General features: G+C 35.5%; 1 protein-coding gene across 1 annotated transcript in view; it reads right to left on the reverse strand.

Moving 5' to 3' along the window:
* The window catches only part of ATR (ATR serine/threonine kinase), an 84,265-nt gene extending 69,027 nt beyond the window's left edge, over positions 1-15,238 (reverse strand). Inside the window, exons 1-8 of the mRNA XM_010976818.3 lie at positions 15,065-15,238; positions 7,226-7,317; positions 6,004-6,153; positions 3,650-4,527; positions 2,641-2,819; positions 1,969-2,160; positions 766-956; positions 136-288 (exon numbers count right to left, since the gene is read on the reverse strand). Of these exons, the coding sequence (XP_010975120.3) occupies positions 136-288; positions 766-956; positions 1,969-2,160; positions 2,641-2,819; positions 3,650-4,527; positions 6,004-6,153; positions 7,226-7,317; positions 15,065-15,123 (1,894 nt within the window). The 5' untranslated portion in view covers positions 15,124-15,238. The remainder of the gene's footprint in view (positions 1-135; positions 289-765; positions 957-1,968; positions 2,161-2,640; positions 2,820-3,649; positions 4,528-6,003; positions 6,154-7,225; positions 7,318-15,064) is intronic.
* Positions 15,239-23,899: the final 8,661 nt, after the last annotated feature.

Genomic DNA, 23,899 nt, shown 5'->3' on the forward strand with positions numbered 1-23,899 from the left:
ACTTTTTGAATTATTAAAAAATGTACCTTCTCTTGTAATTAATGAAAAAATAGAAATGATTAAGTGTTAGAAGTCATATATAGAGACAAGTTAAAACAAAACAAACCATACATATAGAATTTTGTAATGACTTACAGTAGCTATCTGAAATCTTCTGGCTTAATGTTAAAAGATTGGTGGCAAATGTGGTGAACTTTAAAGAGTCATCATCAGAATGGGAATAAATCCATGGAAGTGAGAGCATTCCACATAAATCTTCCAGGATATGATCTTCAAATGAAGTGTTTACTACAGAAACACAGAACAGGTGCTTAATTATACCTTTTCCTTAATCATATTTACCTATGTCTTCTTTCAAAAAAAAAGATGTTCTACACATCAAGTGGAATTGTAGCAAACACTGAATAAACAGAGGTTAACACAGAGATGATGTTCTGAGGTCTATGAATATGAGTAAAAGGATTAAATATAACTTTATAAAAATACACATTTATACATTTTTAGAAGGATCATAGCATTCTTCAGATTCTCAAACCAAAAATTTTAAAGTTATAATGTCTACTGACTAAAATGTAATAATCAATCAAAATATGATACAAATAAATTTGGAACTTATAAGTTACTGATGAGCTCAACAGAACTGAAACAAAAAAATTTAGGGTATTCCAAACATTTGTGCATTTATGCCTTTGGCAAAAGAGAAAAACTGTTTCTATACTGATTACCTTCAAAGGTTATTTTGATCTATTGCTTACTTGTACTCACCTTGAATATAAATCAAAGCATCATATATTTTCACCACTTTGTCAATAACTGCCTCCAGGTCAAGTTTTTGAATAGATTCTAACAAAGTCCTACAGCTCTTAATCACTTTTGTGTAAAAATCCAAAGACATCCAAGTTATTACTACTGAAGGTTTCTTCTTACATTTCTGTTGACAGTCCTTGAAATTATGGCTGCAGTTAATACATTTTTTAAGACACAGAATTAAAAATGAATTTTGTTATACGCAAAACTAATATTATAGTAAGCCTAAAGAAATTGTGAGTATAAAACTAACCTATAATTTAAAATCAATTCAAAGTAAATGTACATGCATATCAATTAATACATCATTACTACTTTAGGTTTAATCTCTTTGTTAGTCTAAATTACTCTTAGGATTTGGTAATTAAAATTAATCTAGGATATTTAAATATGACAACACCAGGCTTTAAAATAATAGAAGATATGCCCCCGTAAACCCTTTCTCAATAATAGGACAAAGGCAGACTTCAGCCTAATTAGCTATTCCTTCAAGTTATCTCAAATTCCAAGTTTAATGCAGTATGGACGAATACAGTTTCTTTGTATTAGCTAATTAAGAGTGAGTCAGGAAATATCGAATAGATGATCATGTAAAAAAGTAACAGAGTGTTGGGCTATAACGTGACAATAAAAATAAGACTAAATCTTCAGAGAGGGTTCATATTTTACTTCTTTCTTTTGATAGAGTAATTAACTTATATTAAGAATACTAAACTAAAAAAAAAAAGAATACTAAACCGAAAATATACTTCTAACTAGTCCTAAATTCCTACTCTTATTATTGAAGGGCAAAGTTCTTTTGACTATAGTTTGGCTAGAAAAGCACTTGCTTTTGAGTTGTATAAAAATGTGTTCTGCTGCTTTCTATTCATGTATGCCAGGGAAAGTTAGTTTAGGCTTCAGACAAATAAGAGCTTCAATTTCTAATTCGTAAAGTGGACATACCAGCATTTACTTCAAAGAACTGTTGTAAAGATTAAACAAGATATGTATAGTACTTAACACAGTATTTAGCATTTAGCAGGTACTCAATAAAAAATTTCAATTTCACTGAAAAGTGTGTTCTAAGGTCACAAAAATAAAGTGAATAAAGAAGTCTCCTAAAACAGAAAACTCAAATTTATTACTCAGACCACATCCAGAAAATGTAAGTTATTTTACCAGTCCATGTTTTGATGAGAGCAATGAACAGTACACAGAGCAGTCAGCTGTAGGATGACAGCGATTCCTTCTAAAGTCTCAATAACAGGATTCTTCAGACTATTCAATTCAAGGAAAATCTGAAGGGACTCAAGTTTCTGTTTCAGTGCACTCCATAGTATGCTCTTGTTGTTCATATCCACATGTTTAGTTCTGAAATTAATTATAGCCACAGCACAAAGATGTTCATATTCAATATAAATTTGATTAAAATATGAAAAATCTTTAAAACAAAAGACAGCATGTGATGTCAACTACTGAAATTTAAAACAACTTTCACAGTTGGCTGAAATATAGGAATTCTCTGGCTACATTACAAAAAAATAGTTTATTTGTTAACATTTCTTAAATTGCTAATAGATGTATAGTCTTGGAGATTTTTCATGTATTAAAAAGTTATATTAGCCAGGCAAGTAAAGACTTACAAAGTCTTTTAAGTAACCATACTTAGCCATGAAATCTTGTATAATAGAATAGACTACAAGAACTATTAAAGTATTTTAAGCATCCCTTTGACTACCTTTAGAAAGAACAAATGTTCTTTGTGTATTTAAGTCAAAGCACTTAACTAAAGATGATGCTTAAGTGAATAAAGTTTTATCAAATGGCTAAATACAAACTGAATGGTCATACTCCTCAGTCTGTTTTGGTGCCTTTTTGGAAGACTTTAGAGACGAGCTGAGTCGACGTCTTTTGGGTGACAGTCCATCACTATCACTGCTGAGATCTTCCTGTTGAATTTGGCACTGAACCTCCTCAATGATTTCCATACTTTCCATCTTTAAGGCTGCATAAAGTGGGCCCAACAAATACTGAGAAAGCAAAAATAATTTCAAAAACTATTTCTTAGAAAATAAGTATATATTATTCATAGATAGCAAAAATGCATTAAGTATTAGTTATAAAATTTTTAGTAAGGGCAACTATTTTCAGAGTCTTATCAAGCAAAACAAAGACCTAAGTTAATCTATATTATTTCATGGTCTATATATAAATACATATAGAGTTCTCTATCTAGAACCATGAGGTTGAAGACAAATCTTTCTCTCTATAACTTGTTTTTCCCTTGACCAAAATGCCACAACGAAAAATTCTACAAGAGAATTTCTAACTTCTTTTATACTACAAATCTAGCAAGACTTAGCAGATAAAATCAACTAAAATATTTAATCGATTTATTGCATTATTTATTTCATTCTACTGCCTGTGTCCCACAGTCCAAATAGAAAAAAAGGTATAATTTGGCATGACTAGTACTGTATACTCATAGGTTTTCTAAAAGGGATTGATTATAACCTGTCAAAGAAAAATCTATGTGAGTGCTCAAAGTTTTTGCAATTAAGTTGATAACTTTCCCCCTTTTAATTAATAATGCAACAAACATGCTTACATTGTACAAACTCTATTTTAAAACATTCTACTCCAATGGCAGTTCATTACCAATGCAGTGAATAAATTTTTCTGAAATAAAATTAAAAACTCATAATAGGAAGCCAAAGTAGATCATGAAAATCATCCTATTCTGAATGTACATTATTATTAAAGATATTCTATTTTCTCATTATTACTCTTGTAATATATGGATACACTTAAATTAAGAACAAAATAACATGCTTAACAAGTAACCTTAAAAATGACTTACTTCTGCATTGATCTGAACTCCAAGCACATCCACAAGAGCTCTACAAATATTTCTCACATAAACCTTCCTGACTTGTAAAGCAGATTCATATCCAGCTGGCACGTATTTAAGGAAATACTGCAGTAAGTGGCACAAAGCTGCTTTTAGCAAATCAGACTTAAGCTGCATAAGCACACCATCTTCAAACATGACACAGAGTTTTTCTAGCAGCATACTTAAATAGACAGGCTCAATATTTCTATAAGCTTCTGCTTCAGAAGGGAACAGTGTCTTTATCAGCTTTGACAGTGGCTCTTCATAGAGTTTCAACTGGTCAGCATCCATTTCTCCAAGGTGTTTTAATAATCCCAAAAATGAGCTGAAAAAAGTGCTGGCTGGTTGTGCTGGTAGTCCTCCAAGCTCAAAGAGTTCAGTTAAAAGGCTAATTGCTAAAGATTTAACTTTTGGACTACCATACTCTAGCAGACCACAACCTATCCGCCAAAGTGAGAGTTCTTGCCTTCTAAAAAAGACAACTGCAATAATACGAATAAGAACCGTTAATAAAGTGACTTCAATAAGCTCTAAATTTTGCATGTTCATGAACTGCAAAGGAGCTGGTTGTAAATATCCAACATGTTCATCTAACTGACTTAAAAATCGGCTAACTACCACTGGCCATTCCACAGAGTGTCCCTCTGCATCTCTTTCGTGGAGGTAAATCAGGTCTTCAAAAAGATGTAATAATTCCTTTGTCAGTACACCAAAAATAGCAGGACTCTTGCTTTTAAAAAGAAATAATAATGAGCAGATGACTTCACAGATTTTCTCATGTAACATATGACACGATGGAGTTGCTGCAATCCGCAGAAGTCTTGTTACAATCCAATTACTGAATTCTTTGAAATAAACAAAAGATATTAAATAAGTACATCAGAGGTGCTAATTAATTTGCTAAATGCTTGATGATTTATTTTTAAAGTATAAACTTCACTAACAAAATAGTCTAAAACATTCCCTACACAATGGAAACATATCATAATAATTTAAAATACCAATTTTGGAGTCAGACAAATTCCTAGCTTTCCATTTATCAGTTGTGTGAACTTTGCATTTCTCTAAACCTCTGTAATTTCATTTATGAAAGGGAAATAATGACACCTACTTTACATGTTACCCTAAAGATCGACTAAGATAATATACATGAAATTCTCAGCATGTACCTAAAGTTAAACAAATGCTCAATAAACAGTACTTACTTTCACTCCTTCAACAAATATTGAGTAGTGATTCTGTCCCAGGTGCATAAGAACAAATCAGAGGCCTGTCCTCATGAATACTATAAGGGGTTTCTCAAACTTTTTAACTATAACTAAGAGATATATTTTATTTCATGACAGTATATACATATGCATATTTGTTTCATTTATATACGTGAAACAAGTTTCATGAAATAGTACTTTTATTACACGCAACATAACATATTTTCTAGTCTGTTATATTTCATCTTCATAACCCACTAAATAGGTTATGACCTGTTGTTTAAAAACCAGTGTAGCAAAGGATATAGACAAACAGGTATTTATAATACAGTTTAATAACCACCATGACAGAAGCAGTGTTGAATACTCTGTACTGAGCATAAAGAAAAAGCAACTAAGCCAGTCCTAGGGTAGGCAGGCAGTGGTGGTCAGAAAAGACTTTTTGGAGGACATGCTATCAAAGTTAAGTCTTCAAATTCAAGCAAAAATTTTTTAAAATACTCTACGCACTGTACAGAAAAAAAAGATGTTTGTTTTACATTTCTATGAGGAAGCCAATAAAGGGACTATAGTAGTGGGAACTGTAAGAATAAAGCCTAGAAAAATGCTTCAACATCCAGAACAGGAGCCAGCAAACTTGTTCTTACAGGGCTAGATAGGAAATATTTTAGGCTTGAGGGTCAGCCGGTCTTCATGTCAACAACTCAATGTTGCCTGTGAAGTAGTTGCAGACAATTAAGTGTTCTTAGTGGCTTAATGACTGTTACAACGAAATTTTGTTCACAAAAACATGCAGCCAGCCTGTGGGTGATAAGTCTGCTAATGCCTGATCTAGAAGAAGATTACCACAAACAGAAAAAAGAAAACTGCTGAAGTGTTCAATGGCAAATAAACATATTCAATTACCTCTGCTCCATTCTGGGTATCTAGTTCGTAACAAAGTAAAACAACAAGGATGCATGAAATAAAACTAACCATTACCATTTTGCTCTCTCAATTTATAGCAAATTTGACTAAAATATGTGTAACAAAGTGTGTTACATTTCAGAAGAGCAGAAGAAGATAGATTTCATAAAAGAGATAGCAAAGGAATGCACAAATAGCAGGACGTACCAATACAACTGCCTTTAGCCTCATTTTGCCCATGGCTTCCATTCACATTTACAAACATAAGTGGGGAGGACTTCATGATATGCTGAATGAAATCAAGCAACATCACAGAGGTTGGCTGAGAGTCAGTTTTCTTTACAAGTTCTAGAGCAACTAAAACAAGAAAAAATTCATTTAAAAAAGTCATGACAAATTAAATGGCAGTCCTTTTGTTAAGAAACTAGCACTATAATCCTATGTTTCTACTTTTAAATGTTTAGTAATCATGTATATTCATCTATTACTCATTCATTCACCAAACATATGCTATAGGCTTACAATATGCCTGGTACTATATTAAATCTGAGGACAAAAAAAACCACTCACAATCAGGTATGGGAGTCAGACAAATAAACTAGTAATTATAATACAATATGTTAACTACAGTAATCCAGAATAGTGGAAACAAGTGTCTGGGAACATGCTGTGAAGGAGATGATTCCTAGATGAGGAGAAGTTGGTCAAGCAGGGAGGGTAAGGGCAAGCGGTCTAAACAGATGGAATAGCATATGAAAACATGTTTTGCAAGTATTCAGTAGTCTGTTGTTATTTTTAGACAACTCATAATTTTACTGATTGAAAAAGAAAAGCTAAATGACTATTATAAGTCATAAAATCTGTGCCAAATTTGGAATTAAATTTATAAATTTAAAGCACTCTATATTACTCCTTCCATGTAATTTTAACAGACAGGACACATATGACACCATCTTGACAAGCTGGTAATATCTGTCTTTCAGACCACCACAAACAGGAAATAGGTGATCAACCACTCACAAAATCTCATTACATCCCATAGACAAAGTCACCAACTCTTATTTAGAATTTTTTTTGATAGCATTTGCTGTTTCTCAACCACTGGCACTAGGCCTAGCTAAAATAGGGAATGTATCATTAGAACTTGCCAAATATTTTTTAATCTATAGTACTACATATCAAATAAGAACTCATAGCAAGCAGCAGAAAATCTAGAAAACAAAGAGGAAACTAGAATTACTTTAAAATCTTAAATTGTATTATATAACAAGTAACACTGTAAATAACTTGCTTGAAAATAGTAACATCGTGAATTCTAACTATATATCTAAAACTACATGGAGAGAAAAATATCTAGTATAATGCTGTATACATGGAAAAGAAAACAATTTAATTTATAAAATTTATATAAGAAATAACTGTTTCTTACCAACATTTACATCTGTAAGTATTCTGTCAATGAACTGACATAGAATTTGTCTTGGCTTCTGTACAATGGTGTTATATTCCTCTGGACTGGCACTAAAATACAAATAAAACGTTTTTAACCCTTAAAAGGGACTAACAATTTCATTTGTAAAAAATTATCTACAGTTGAACTTACTAAGTATGTTTTAGTCTTAATGTTGACATTCACAGTATCCTTCTGTTTAAAAACGAAAGGAAAATCTAAATACATGTTACTGATTTACAAGGAAAAAAAGAACATGCTAAATGACACCACAGGCATCCAGTCTGCAAAGTCTAGGCTTGCACTGTCCAATATGGTAGCCCTTATTACACGCAGCTTTTGAGAATTTGATATGTAGTAAGTCCAAAATGAAATGTGCTACAAATAAAAAATACACATTGGATTCTGAATATTCATACCAGAAATATATAATATTGCTTTAATAATTTTATATTAATTACATGTTGAAACAATAATATCTGGATATACTGAGTTAAATAATATATATAATTAAAAATTAATTTCACCTATTTCCTTTCTCCATTTTGCAATGTAGCTACTAGAAAAATTTCAAATATATATGTGGCTTCCATTATAGTTCTATTGAACAGTGCTGATTTAGACTTTTAGAAAATCTATAGAAAATACTTTTTCCAACAAGAAAATTCCAAGTGAAAAAAGAGGAGGAGAAACCTATAATGAAGACATAGAACCATATAAACCAATTACATGATCCTACACTGGATTCTGATTAAAAAATAAAAAACTAATAGCAAACTACATATGACAATGAGGAAAATTCAAACACAGACTAGATATTTGATATTGTTAAGAATTATCTCTTTAGGTGTGATAATGGTATTGTGGTATGTTTAAAAGGTCTTTATCCTTTAGAGATAAATACTAATGTTTACAGATAAAAAGATGTCTGGAATTTGCTGCAAAGTAATCTGATAAGAGGAAGAGAGCCATAAACTAATAATTATTAGGTGAAATGGGAAATCAACATATCATTGTATCTTTTATTTCATGTTTGATATTTTCCACAATAAAAATTGAATAAAAAGTTAGGAAAAAATACACATATTGAGTCTCAGGTCCAATCAAGAAAAAATAATAGTAAAAGGAGATACAATAATTAAGCAGAGGAAGAATATCCTAAAATCTTGAATGAATTCAACTTGAGTTCCATGATTTGGTGTAAACCACCAAAGAATAAATATAAGAATATAATAGACAGTTTGTGTCCCATTACATAATGAAGAATCACACAGTCATTCATGTCATCAGCATTCATCCAGTACCTACAATGTGCCACACAACACATGAGAAGCTACTGCTGGGAAGAAGAAAGACAGTTTAGTGGAGGAGACTGATAAGTCAACCTAGCCCTCTCCTGAGCCTGGATTATGAAGCCATTCACCAAAAACAGTTAACAGAGGTGGAAGCACAGGTCTGGGGAGAAAAAAGAACAGTTTTAGAAATACTGAGTTTAAAGTCTCAAGGGAACAACTAAGTGGGATGTCCAAGAGATTGTTGTTACAGTTCCAGACCTCAAGAAACATGTAGCCTAGAGATATTGATTAAGTTATCATTAGAAAATAATACATATCAAACAAGGCTACACATGTATTATTTCATATTTCACAAGAAATAAGATAGGGATATTAAATCCTATTTGCATATGAGGAGACTGATGCTCATAGAAATTACATACGTATCACTATTAGCGCTAGTAGTAGTGGAAGCCTTGGATATGAATGCAAATGTATTAAGTAACAAGAAAGCCAAAGAGAGAGCCCTAAGTCAAGGTTAGAGGAGTCATGAAGGAGAAAAGGAAAGAGGGCCAGAGAAACAGAAAGAAAAACCATGAGAGATGTGTTCTAGAATCCAAGGAGGTTAGAATTTTAAGGAGGGAGGTATCAACAGGATCAAATAAAATTAGTTTGTTAAAAACTCCTTTGGATATTTTTTAATCATGGTGAAATACACATAACATAAAATTTACCATTTTAACCATTTTTAAGTGTATAGTTCTGTAGCATTAAGTACATTCACACTATCCTATACCATCACCATCATTCCTCTCCGGAACTTTTTCATTTTCCCAAATTGAAACTGTACTCATTAAACAATATCTCCCCATTTCCCCCTCCTCCCAATCTTCGGTAACCATAATTGTATCTCAATGAATTTCACTACTTATGTCATATAAGTTGAATCTTAACATTTGTCCTTTTGTGACCGACTTATTTCACTTAGCATAGTGTCTTCACAGTTCATGCATGTTGTAGCATGTGTTGGAATTTCCTTCCTAAGGCTAAATAATATTCCACAGTGTGTATATAATACATTTTATTTATCCATCCATCCTTACATAGGCACTCAGGTTGCTTCCACTTTTTGGCTACTGCGAATAACACCCCTATGAAATGGATTCAGTTATGTTGGGTATATACCTAGAAGTGGAAATACTGGATCATACGGTAATTCTGTTTAATTTTTTGAAAAACTGCCATACTGCTTCCACAACACCTGTACCATTTTACATCTCTATCAACAATATACAAAGGCTCCAATACTTCCTTATCCTCACTAACACTTGTTACTACTATTATTTTTTTAATAGCAGCCGTCCTCATGGGTCTGCAGTGTTATCTTTCAATTCGCAATTCCATAGTAATTAGAGATGGTGAACATCTTTTCATGTGAGTTTTGCCCATCTGTCTTTCTTCTTCGGAGAAAGCCCACTCTCCATTTTTATATCAGCTTGTTTTTTGTTGCTGTTATTGACCTGCAGTTCTTACTATATTCTGGATATTAACTCCTTATCAGATATGATTTACAAACATTTTCTTTCTTTCCATAGGTTGCCTTTACACTCTGTTGATGCTGTCTTTTGATGCACAAAATGTTTTAATTTTAATGAATTTTAATTTGATCTATTTTTTCATATGCTGTCATGCTTTTGGTGTCATATCCAGGAAATCACAAGAAGCTTTTCCTGTAAGAGTTCTCTTCTAAAAGTTTTATAGTTTTAGCTTTTATGTTTAGGTCTTTGATCCACTTTGAGGTAATTTTTTAATGTCCTTTGGATTTCAAAGTTTTAATGTAGAGGTGAAGGCAGAAACCAGATTGCAAGGAGTTGAAAAGCAAATGAAATGTGAATATTGAGAAGAGCATTCTCTTTCTAAAATTTGACCATGAAATGCAGAATTGGGGTTAGTGGTAACTAAAGGAATATATGAGGTCAAGAGGGTTTAGTTAGTTTTGTTTTGTTTCCTGTAAGATAGAGAGACTTCAACAACTGATTCTTGAAACTTGGCTTTCCTCCCTGGCACCATGTACAAGTAAAGAGATAATCTGCAGACAGGAGGATTATTATTAATCCTAATGATAATCATTAATACATATTCATTAATACAAGAGGAAAAAATGGGTAGAGATACTAATAATATAATGAACTCAAAAGGCAAATAAAAGAAGAAAAGATCCTCTGCTTCAAGGAAGTTGCTGGGGAGAGGGGAAGAATGCACACAAATAATTTTAAGGAAGTGTCATACACACCCAAAGCAGGAAATAACTAACTCTGTCTAGAGGATTCATGAAAAGCTGTGTATAAATGATTAGATCAGTCTATCATTTCTACTGACAAAACAGCTGAGGATGTAGTAGGTAAGTAAGCTGGATATTTATAAAGAATAAAATTATGTATTTCATATAATGACAACTTAATACATCTGTATGCACTGTAAAATGTACATATATTTTTCCCACTTATCTTAAACAATGCTAAAAGAAAAAATGAGATTAATTATTTTCTTGATTATTCAATCACCAAGTCCAATCCTAACTGATTACGTACAGGATCTATGGCATTTACAGCTAATAACTGTCATGACAGAAATGGTCCTGGTACATAGTAAACAGTCCAAAAATTTTTGTTGAATAAATGGCTGGGTTCTTAAGAATCTTCTTAAATCTTGTGGTTCTTTATTCCTTAATTATAACCTTTCTGGACCTGTGGAGTATCTACTTATTCTCCACCACTAGACCATAGGCTTATAAAGGTGAATTCTCTGTAGCACCACTAAACCATAAGCTCCTCCAAGAGGGAAAATGTGTTTTATTTCTCTTTGTATCCCCTATACTTCACCTAGAACTGTGTCTTGTTTGACAGAAAACCAGTAAGTTATTGAAATTAACATTTACAAGTAATATAACTCTACGTATACAGAATCAAAGAACAAGTAGTTTTTTTTTTTTTAAGTAGTTGTGTTTTCATGTGAAAGAGAAAAAAACTTGGCACCATTTATCTTATGTAAAACAGTACTGGCCAACAGAAATATAATGCAAACAACATTTTAAATTTTAATTTTTCTAGTAGCCACATTAAGAATGTAAAAAGAAACAGGAAGTGTTCATAGCAACAATATATCCAAAATATTATTTGAACATGTAATCAATATTATTTGCATTTCTTTTTTTTTGGGGGGGGGGTCGGTACTAAGTCTTTGAAACCCAGTATCTTACATTAAGAGCACATCTCAATATTTCAACTGAGACTAGTGACATGTGAAGTGCTCAGTATCCATATTACATTACAGGATATCACAGATTTAGATGTAACAAAAAAATTTTAAGTCTGGAATTACAAGGTAACATGAATTGTTTTAGACAAAATCAGGAGATTTTGTCAAAAACCAAGGATAATCTGGAAAGTGTCATTTAAAAATGTGAATGAGGAGGTATGTGGGGGAGAGGAATTGGGATTGTGGGAGGTGATCAGAGTTTCCTATAAAGTTTAACTTTGTAAAAAGATTATTCATTCCTGAGTTATTTGTATAATTTTTAAAAATCAGCTTTTAAAAAAGGTGAACTGATTATCATTCATTAGATTTACTATCAGAATAAGGAAATTCACGTGAGAGTTAAGTATTTCTTATTTTGCAACCTCTACCTTGGAACTGAGCTAAGAGGGTATACTTTTCCAAAAGTATACAGTAATATTTGAGTGGAAATTCAAGCATCACATGAAGTTTGGATATGTTTAACAAACACTTTGCACCTCCTCTAGGGCAAGCATCAAATGCCAGGATAAACAAGAAACCATGTATCTGCCCTTAAAGAATTTGTAGATTAAAGGACAAAAAGGTAAGCGGGAAATTTTAACAAAGGATTAATGTAGAGCCAAGATAGAGCTAAGTATTAATAGAGTTAAGACAGAACACAAGAGGGATACTCAGCCATGAGCAGGACCTATCAGTCAAGGCTTCCTGGAGGAGGTGATACAAAGCTGAGTCCCAAAGGGGATAGGCAAGTAAAATAAGGGAAGGAAGGAGGGTATCCCAAAAGGAGGAAACAATATGTGCAAAAGCTCAGGAACAAGAACAGAAACTGCTCTAGAAACTGTAAGAGGTTCTACATGGTGAAAGAAGAGGGAGGCAGTAACTGGAAACAAAACTGAAAAAAGAAGATAAGGTCAAAGCTCAAAAGGACCCACTAAAGACTTTAGATTTTGTACTGAGGGCAATGAGACACTGAAGGGTTCTAAGTGGGTGAGTGAAGGGTAAGTATGTTTTTAAAACACTAACTCAGTTACGTTATTTCCCGTTTAAAGCATCCCTATGGCTTCCCATTGCACTTAAAAATAAAATCTGACTCCTCATTCTGCCCTATTAAGTACTAAAGGACCTGGCCCCTGCCTACCCCTCCATCCTCAATTAATATCACTCCCCTCTTTGCTCCCTATGTTCCAGGCTTCTTCCTATTCTTTTATAAAGAAGGCTCATTCCCACCTAGACACCTCTGTGTTTCCTACCCCAGCTCAGACACTGCTCCCAGTTTCACATGACTGGCTGCTTCTCACCATCCAAACCTCCTGTCGTGGCTAGTGCTGCTACTCCCCAGCCCCCCATCTCCCTCCCATTGTCCCATTTGATATTTTAATATCAACATTCACTAACTGAAAATATCTTGTGATTACAAAGTAATCTTAAACAGGAAGATCAGCACAGTTCTCAGAGATGACATCTGAAGGGACTAGCCAGTGTTCAGATGGAAGAAACAAGTGCAAAGGAACAAAGGCAGAAATGACCTTCGTATACACAAAAAAATTAGGCACTATTATTGGAGTAGAGTAAGCAAGGGAGGGATATAAGGCCACAAAGTCAGAGGCAGGCAGAGGCCAGATTATGGAGGACCTCACAGGCCTGGATTTTATTCTAAGCGTGCTGGAAATCGAAAGGAGGCTTTGAGCAGAGGAGTAATGTTATACCATCTACAATGTGATTTATTGTTGTAAAAATCACATTGGTTGCTGAGTGGGAAATCCACTATAAGTGGATAAAAGTGGAAAGAGAAATCAGCTGAGAGGTTACTGTTTAAGAGTCCAGACAGGAAATTACGGTGCTAGCACTGGAGAAAGTGAAAAATGTTTTTTAAAGGTAGGGTTGACAAGACTTGCTGATGGATTATTAAGGGGTAAGGCGGAAAAAAATCAAGGATAACTCTTAGGCTTTTAGTTGGTACATTTACAATAATCTAGGGAAGGAACAGGTTTAAGGACAGTAAATCAGGAGTTTTCTTTGGATATGTTAATTTTCATTTCTGGGTGTAGATGTTGAATAAGCAACATTCACGCAGAGTGGAAAAAGACATCATACACACAGAAACAGGATGACTCAGTTAAGACAAATATGGTCCCTTCATTCCTCTCATTTCTATAACTGAGGAAGACTAATGCCAATGTCTTTGATGGCTAACAAGTGGCGGTCACAATTGCACTGCAAAAAGAAAAGGAATTAAACCTCCCATGGGCTTACTGTCAGTTTGGCTGTGTGCTAAGTTTCCAAACAGTTTAAGAAACTGGAAAGCAACTATTCCAGTTGATAGTTCAACTGCAAAAGCAGTACAAGCCCACTTATTTCCTGTTCACAGTGGGTTACGAAAACAAACAAACAAACAAAAACCCAGCCTTCTAGTCTTTAGGCCTGGTTGAGGGAAGGCTGTGTGTATGTTGAATGGGGAACAGCCATTAACAACTCTTCCCTTTCTTCTGGCAGGATATTGGTTTACATGATTCTACTCTTTGATTTAAAGAAAAAAGAAAAAAAAAAGCTCTTGCAAATGGAACATTGTTATTTTCAAGTTTTGGCAACATTCTGTGCACTTTTATACTTTGTGGATGTCGTGGCAGATCCTTGAGACTTGTGACTAGTCTGATTGGGGACTGGATGATCAGTATGAAAGGGGTCCCTTCTCCAGAATGGCCTATGGTTTCACTTCGAAGAAAGTTTTTCCAGCAATTGGTCTTCCTTGCATAAAATCAGAAACTGATTTTCTTCTGAGAGCAGAATGTTATGTTTGAATCTTATGTTTGACTTATACTTGAGTCGAAACATAAAGCTAAAAACCAATTCCTCCACGAGCGATAACAAAGAATAGAAAAGGGAAAGTCTGTGGGTTAAGTACTCTATCTGAGGAAAGAGGCTTTCAAGAAGAAAATGAGTGAAGGAAAGTGACCAGAAAGTGATCAGAAGGGACCCTTCCCTCCCGCCACAGACGCAATTCCCTGAGGCGGGGCCAGGGGGCGAGCTCCCAGGCACCGCTGAGGTAAAGGGGGTGGTGAGCAGACGACCCCTCCCCTTGGAGCGCCTTTCTGCAGCGGCGACGCCTTTCACCCGCCTCTCTGAGGAAGGAACGCTCAAGTCAGCGGCGGACACCTCCACAAGGGCCGCGGCCGGGGTTGAGGGGATCGCAGCCGGAACGCGCGCAGCCGGGGAGAGAGAGCACGTGAGATGCCGGGCCTGGCCCTACCTGCCCAGCTCCCGCAGGGCGGGGATCATAGACGCCAACTCCAGGCCATGCTCGCCCATGCTGAGGACGCGCGGCACTGGCCAACGACGCCGAGGCGGGCTCCCGGCGTCTCCACAGCTACCTCTGGTGAGAAGGCGCGGCGCCCGACGGGGGCTCGCGAGGCCCAAAACTCCTCCCGGAAGCCGCTGCCGGCCCGCTCTCCAGGCGCTGGTTCCTTCCCGCCTAGGACCCGGGGAAGGCCGGGAGGCCGGAGGGGGCGGGGAAAGGGGCGGGGCGCGCTCCTGTCGAGTTTCCCACGTAGGGTTCGGTTTGATCGGGGACTTCCTGGCGGGCGAGATTCGCGAGAGTTTTGTGTTTTATCTGCCCTGCTCGGTCACTCCCAGCTTGGGAGGCTCAGCGAAGCCAGACCCCTGGATCTGGGGAGGAAAGGGGCATGGTGGGCACCAGCCCAGAATCCCTGGCTTCACCAATGTGAAAACTGAGACAATCCATCAACTAAAGGCCCAGACTAGATCCCAGGTCTCTCCACGGCGTCACTCCAGGTTCCTCATTTTCCTACCACTCTCTTGACAGCCTTTCTGACAGATACGGGGCAAAAGGTGGGCTCCTCCTTGCCCTTTCTGTTTTAGTAGTTTGGGGGGATTTTTTTTTTTTTTTTGAAACAACTTGTAGTCTCCCTTTGAGGATGCTTCCAACCTTTAATATTTAAAAAGAGGATTGAATTGTGTTTGTGTCTTATCAAATCAGCAGCAGTATTGTGTACATTTATGTCACCGTCATGAGCACCTATTAATTATGATTTAATTTTTAAAGTAAATCAGTGGATTTGGGGCTGTAGACATTTTCTAGCTCAACCCAGTTTGTTTATATGAAAAATGGTCATCCTAAAAGGCTGTTAATATGTCAAAATTATGTATTTAATTAGGCAAGGCCACGCAAGTGCTTACATCCGTTCCTTAGTACATGAAAATAATCGTTATACAGTATCTTAAAAAAAAACAGTGATGGAATGACAGCCAAATCGCTCCTGCCTCATGGATTTTGCACTTGCTGTGCCCTTAACCTTGACCTTAAACACTCCTCTTAAATCACCCCTCTTCAAATGTTTGTGGAAATGTCACCAGAGAGCCTCACATAGACTAGCACACTCTTTTCCCCTCCATCCTGCTTTATTTTTCTTCATAGCACATGGAACCAAATTACATATTACATGTTATTTTGTTGACTGTCTCCTCCAATTAGAATATAAGATCCTTGAGAGCAGGATTTGTCTATTTTATTCACTGCTTAGATATCCAGGACCTAAAACAGTGCTTGGCACATAGTTGGTGTGTGGTAAATATTTGTTAAATAGTGGAATGCTATAGTGGGAAGAACACGGGATTACGAGTTGAGGCCCTGTTTAAGTTCACATGCCATCTGCTAGAAACTAGATGACCTCAGTAAAGTTAACCTCTCTGTACTTCAGTTTTTCATCTATAAAATGAGATTAATAGTATATACCTCATAAAATTATGGTAAAGATTAAATAAGAGGTGGTTGTACCCTGCAGTGTAATACCATTTGTTAGTTAAAATAAATGATGTATGAATTCTGAAAACGATGTTGAGTGGGAAAAAAAGCAAATTGCAGAAGAATACATAACAGTGTTAAATCACTTACATGCCATTTTAAAACCACAAAATAAGATTTTGTGTGAGTGAGCTATGTGTACATACATATACAATGAAAGTATGAAAACATGGTTGAGAAGGACTTACATAACTCCAGGAGAATTGTATCTCTGGAGAGGGAGAGAAGGAATGAAATGGTAAGGTTTCAACATATCTGTGAAGGTTTTCTTCTAATAGGATCAGAATTAATTATAATGAATTTAACATCTGTTATACTTGGGTGACTAGCATGCTGGTCTCTCCCAAATTCTTTGCTCTGCTCGGATCTCTGAGCTTTATATTTCATATATCTGTCTTTCTATTGAATGTTTTCCCTTGAATTTTTCCCAGGTATTTTATTTTGGTTTAACTTTTTATTATGGAAACTTTCAAATATATACAAGAGTAGAGAGACTAGAATAAGGAACCCCCCTTATGCCCCTCACCCAGCTTCAACAATTAGCATATGGCCAGTCTTCCTTTCATCTATAACCTCCCCTCCCATTTCCCCTCTACCTAATCAGATTATTTCGAAGAAAATCACAGGCATCAGATCAATTAATCTGTAAGCACTTTATTTCATATCTCTTAAACATTAGGACTAAATTCTACCTCCTAAATATCAAACCCATCCACTTCCCTCCAAATCCCATTACCCCTGTTCTAATTTCAGACTATCACTGTATTCTACCCAAATTATATCAGTGACATTCTAGCTTGCCTTTCTTTGGGCTTGCTTTTCTTCCAGTCTGTTCTCTACAGTGGAGTATTCCAACTTTATTTGCTCTTCAACAGTATTGTTGACATTTTACAAATATGCATCATAATATGTACAAATTTATTTATTAACCACAATATTTAGTACTGTATTCTAATATACCTAAAACTTACTATAATGTAAATTTGGACATAATACAGCTGTTGATTGCTTCCTCTCACTCTCCTTTTATCATTTGGGGGAGTGGAATGTGTGGGAAGAGTGATGTTGGAAGCAGAGAGTCTGATGAGGGTGGGTTCCTATGGCCTTGGCACTTTGGTTTCCTAAATGTCTCAGATGAGCCCACAACAGGACACCAACCAATGTCCTTGAAGTTCCAGCCAGCCTGTGTGTAGAATTGTCCCATGACCACCAGGTGGCACCATAACCGAAATGAGACGAAGATGGACTTGGTTTAGTCAGATGCCGGAATTCCTGGCTGCCTAGCTCTGCAAGTTCAATAATAATGCATTGAATTTTTTTTAAAACTCCATTTTGTCAGGATTTTATTGTATACACTAAAATAGAAATCTTAAAGAAATGAAAAAAATATAAACAATTTTACAAGTTCCTTTCTACACCTGAGTGGTCTTCAATATACACCTCCTTGGTACATACACATACATACAATAATTTGTATTTTAAATAATTTTAATAACTTTCATTTTAAAATAATTTCAAAGTTTTAAAATTATTTAATAATTTTCATGTTTAATAATTAAAAACACTTTGCTCCTAGATGATGCCGATGTTGTGTGGAGTTGTTTCACACAGCAGATGGAGCACTTTTACAAGACTCAAATATGATCATGCCATTCCCCTGCTTTAATAGCTTGACTACATATTGAATATCGTTACAGATTAATGTGTACAAAGGGGCACATGTCTGTTGGTTTTCACTGGATAGCCTCAAATAACAGACCAACAAAACCACAAGTCAACATTCTGAAACATAATAAAGCAGAACAAATAATCCTGTATAGCCAAACTGCACTAATGAGTTGATTTAATTCTGTTCAACCCATTTAGCAGAAACACTGAAAAAGCCCATTACAGAAAAAAAAAAAAACACCTAGTTTTTTATAGAGGAACTTAAAATATTTAAGGAACTTAAAAGTAAATCTGTCTTCCTATCCGTGAGGCAGGTTCACATTTACCAAGGCTGTATTATAGGACTAGGACTCCATTGTATTTGGAGACAATTCAGAAATGACATGGATTGCTTTTCCCATATTTCCAGGAGATTTCTATCTCAGTAATGAATTATTGGCCTTTACATTACTAAGGCCCCAAGTATGACCCTAAGATTATATCAGACTTGTTCAAATGGTATTTGCATTTGCAACCACTATTTTTACTTTCCTCAAATTCCTTTCATCTGGCTCTTTATCCTCCCGGTAGCTCTGTAATGTAAATAAAGCTCAAAGAGAGAGGTTTCTGAGTTCTCAAATCTGAGCATGCATCAGAATCACCTGAAGGGCTTATTAAACTAGATTCCTGAGCCCCAGCCCCAGAGATTATGATTCACTGGGTCTGAAAGGGAACTTAATAGTTTGCATTTTAGTAAGCTCCTAGGTAATGCTGATGATGCTTGTCCATGGGCCACACCTGGAGTTAGCACTATTTTAGACTAGCAGAAAAGATCTTCTACAACTAAAGAAATAAAGAAGGAACCACAACGAGACAGGTAGGAGGGGCAGAAACACGGTAGTCAAGACCCAGGTGGGCAGTCCACAAATGGAGGATAATCATAACTGCAGAAGCTGTCCCCAAGGAGTGAGGAATCTGAGCCCCACATCGGGCTCCCCAGCCTGGGGGTCCTGTATTGGGAAGCAAGCCCCCAGAAAGTTTGGCTTTGAAGGCCACTGGGGCTTACTTGCAGGAAAGCCAGAGGGCTGGGGGAAACTACTCTCAAAGGGTGCCCACAAAATCTCACACACTCCAGGACCCAGGGCAGAAGAAATAATTTGAAAAGAGTCTGGGTCAGACCCATCTGCTGATCGGTTATACTTCAAAAATAAGCAAACACAGAAAAAGAGATCAGATTTGTGGTTACCAGAGGAGGAGCGGGGAGGAAGGAGGAATTGAATGAAGGTGGTCAAAAGGTACAAAGTTTCAGTAATAAGATAAATAAGTACTAGGGCTGTAATGGACAACATGATAAACATAAATAACTTCTCTTATTTTTTTGGTGAATCCATCTAACTCATAATTATTCTTTTTTCATTTTTAAGCTTTATTGAGTAGAATTGTTACAATTTGACTGCATATATACAATATATTGTGTGTAAATAATATAGACAATATACTGCACATATTTTTTAAAATTTACATATATGTACTGTTCATTGTTCCTAAGAACAGTTTAGGGCTTTAGCTTTTTAAACTTACATAGTTATCAAAGAAATAAAGCCAACCACAAAATAAGGATCAACAGAATCCAGTGTTCTATGTTATATATGAAAGTTGTTAAGAGAGCAAATCCTAAGAGTTCTCATCACAAGAAAAGTTTTTTCCTAATTCTTTAATAGGGATTTTATATCTATATGAGATGATGGATGTTCACTAAACATCTTATAATAAACATTTCATGATATATGTAAGTTAAATCATTATGCTGTATATCAAGCTTATATGGTGCTGAATGTCAATTATATCTCAATAAAACTGGAAGAAAAAAATAAAAAATAAAAAGAATCTGAGCATTTCCAGAGATTCTGGTTGATTGGTTTTGGAGTAAGGCATATATTTATAGGCATTTGTCTACTTACCAGCAAGTTTAAGCATCTACTTGTATGTCTATTAATCATTTGGATTTCTTTTATTGTAAATTGACTACTCAGGACTTTATCAGTTTTATTTTGGTTGTATCTTTTTATTTATTTATAGGAGTATTTTAATATATTATGGATATTAATCTTTTTCTGAGAATATTTTCTCTTTGTCAGTTGGTTCTTATCATACAGAAATTTTAATTTTTATTGTATCAAATCTGTCCATATCTTCCCTTATGGCTTCTGGGTTTTGGGTCTTGCTTAGGAAGGTTAATCCCAAAGTTAAATGTGTTTTTTTGTACTTTTTACTAAGATTTTTGTACTTCAGTTTCCTAATATTCATTTTCTCATTTATTTTACTGATCATTTTTTAGTAAGACAACGTATTTCCCAGATGGACCAGCATTTGTCAGTATTGAAGCCCCTTTTGCTAGTTTAAGAATAAAGAGGTTTGTTAAAAGATATTGATAATATACAGAGTCATTGGGAGAAATGGACTTCATCATGAGACTCCCAAAACTACCCAAATTACCTGTGAAGACAGTTGCTAACTCTGAAAGGACCAGGAAGCTGCCACAAGAGGATCATGCCTTCTCTGTCTCCTCATGCAATTCAATTTTAACCAAAGTCTTACATGACTTGGTGGAACCTAAGTCATGTTTGGAACCCTATCTACAAGTAAATCTTGGAAATGTAGTTCTTGGCTTTCCAGGAAGGCATCCAAGAAGGGAGTTGGGGCAATCCACAGTGTCTGTTAGTATGTAACTGACTAGTCTATCATTTTCCCATTATTTTGGTGTGTCATCGTCTTCATAAATACATCATAGATGAAAAGAAATTTGGGGACAGTCAGTCTCTGTCACACTCCACAGCTGTTTTCCTGTTTCCCATCTATTTCAGTTAATGTTGTCCATGGGTTTAGTTTTTTCAACTGAAGATGGGCAAGGTGTGGAGAGAGGATAGAGAATGAAGGAAACTGCCCCAGATCATCCTTCTCTTCACTAAAGCCACTTTCCCCCCAGTGCCTTTCAGGCTGACTTCATACTGCAGTAATTCCTCAGCTTGATCTTCCAGTTCCTAACTGGTCATCATCTGTGTCTGTTCTGAAACCTGGATCATCCAATTCATTCTTTATCTCAATCATCAAAGTTTTAAATTCCCAACTCTCTAGTTAAAATTTCTGTACTTGCAACATCTTCTCATGTTTCACTGAAGGTATCCATTGTCCTTTTCAGATGTCTTCTGATTGTTGTCTAGCTCTGTTTTATCTCATGGTAATTATAGAAATGGTGCTTCTCTTATAGTGATTTTTTTTTCAAATGGATGATACAGTGTTTAGTTATCTGTTCAATTTTGTGTTTTAGAATCTCTGTGCATTTTACCTTTTTATTCACTGGGGACATCCTCTTCCAGTTTTAGTTGAGGAACAGTACTCCAGAGGCCTGGCTGTGTTGGTAGTTCACCCTCAAGGTGTGGGAAACTCGTGTTCTTCCTGGAAGTCTGTAGCTACCTGGGTCACAATTTGGACCAGCTGGGGAGGAGAAAGTTTTTGACTAGCTTAGCTACTCAAACCTCTTTCCCCAGCTACTCTCTCCGACCAGCACCTCAGTGTCCTTCTTCCAACTGTTCGTCTGTTAAGCTGAGCTGAGCTTGCACACCCCTCCCGCTGCTTCACCCTTTGCCTTCACCTCCTCTTCCATATGATTTGAGCTCAACGTTCCTTCCCTTTTCTTTCCCTGAGGTGTGATCCTCTCTGTATTCTGTTTTTTCTTAACATTTCTGGTTTGTTGATGGCAGGTTTTCTTGTTTTCCTAGGATTTTTTTTTTAAGTTTTTAAAGGTATCTTCTCTATTATTTTTCATCTTATTTCTCATTGGTAGATATTTCCTGAAATTTTATGTGGTAGGTAGGGTATAGATGCATGTGTTTGGTTAGCTATTTTGATCCAATCTCCATTAAATAATGTATGCATGTGTGTGTGTGCGTGTGTGAGAGAGAGAGGTTTTTGCATAATTTTGTCTTATGTCTCAGATTATTCTTTTCTCCTCCAAATGATGTAAAAAGTAAAGCTAGAGTTAAACTGAATCTTAGCCTTTTTTACCTATATTCTTCTCTATTCCCTTTATTCTGAAAAAAAAAAAAAAAAAAAAAAAAAGGCCAAATAAAGTAAAAATGTTCCCACCATACTTCCTGGTATTACCCAGTGTCATTCAAAATGCTCCAACTTTTCCTGAAATGGGAGGTAAATTGGTGCTCATAGGTAGCAGCTGATTTCAGGATCAGGATCAGGGCTGGGTGGCAGCTGGATGTTGTGGTTATAAGCATTTTAGAAAACATCAGGCTCTGGGAACTAACACTAACCATGTTCACAAAAACTTACTTTATAACCCCAAAGACTTGGTTTTTTTTTGTTGTTGTTGTTGTTGTTGTTGTTTGCTTAGGATATGGGATGTATTATAAATTTGCAGGGACTACTTGTGATGAATAAGACACATTTGGAGTTGGATTTGAATTGGAATCCTAGCTCACCATTCATTCACTCCTCTCTGTTACCTAAAATTTCTGAATCTTTACTTTTGTCCTTGTGAGCATTAAATGAGATAAAGAACATGAAGTTCTTGGCACAGCAGTTTAGCATGTAGATAACATGGAATAGACATTAGAGATGGTGGTGAAGCTGATAATGGTGGTGACACTGGAGTTCTGCTCCTGATGGTCTCCTTCCCAGTGTCACTGAGCCTGGGAAAACAGATGAATAATCCAGAAGGATTACTGGGAATTGTGAAATCAGCAAAGACTGTTTGTATAAAATAAATTTATATCCATATACGTATATGCACATATATACAATTTAGTTTTTATTTAGTCTTTATTTGATTATGTTATTATGAAAAAAATATTTTGTGCCTCAGTTTTCTAACCTATGAGGTCAGCTTAATAGGATTGTCATGGCTATTCTACAAGGAAACGTTGTAAAGTGCTTAAAATAGTGAGTGGGATATAGTAGGAGCACAATAACTGAGCTATGTTGTTATTATTATTATTTTTATTAATAATATTATATTACAATATTTTATGTAAGATGTAGAAAAGCCAGAAAATTATCCTATTTCCATTCAAGTTGGTGATTTTATTTTTTCAACCAACAGTTGGAACACATGATTGAGCATAAATTCATGTGATAAACACATATTTAAAATTGAGACTGTTCTGGAAAATAGTGAAATTATATGGTTGCTATAACTAGACCATATATTTTTGATGACCAGAATACTTGTGCCAACCAAATACAGCTTTTTTTCTCTGTGAATTTCTCCAATCTAAAGCCATTACTTCCATTGCTTTAAACTATTACTCTTTTTTTCCCCCTTTTTTAATGGCGGTGCTGGGGATTGAATCAAGGACCTCCTGCATGCTAAGCACATGCTCTACCAGTGAGCTATACCCCCACATCCTAAACTATTACTCTTTTAATTATCAGTGGAACCGTTATATCAAATAAAATCTCAGAGGATACCCCAATATAGAAGTAATAGTGTGCTATGTGGCCTGGAGTCCTTGACCCAGAGCTCTGCTTGTTTATCATCTCCATGACACTCCAGGCTCCTGGAAACACAGTTTGAAGACCTTATTTCTCATTGGTAGATATATA

Source organism: Camelus dromedarius, chromosome 2 (genome assembly GCF_036321535.1).
Source record: "Camelus dromedarius isolate mCamDro1 chromosome 2, mCamDro1.pat, whole genome shotgun sequence".
In the NCBI taxonomy this organism is placed as follows: Eukaryota; Metazoa; Chordata; class Mammalia; order Artiodactyla; family Camelidae; genus Camelus; species Camelus dromedarius.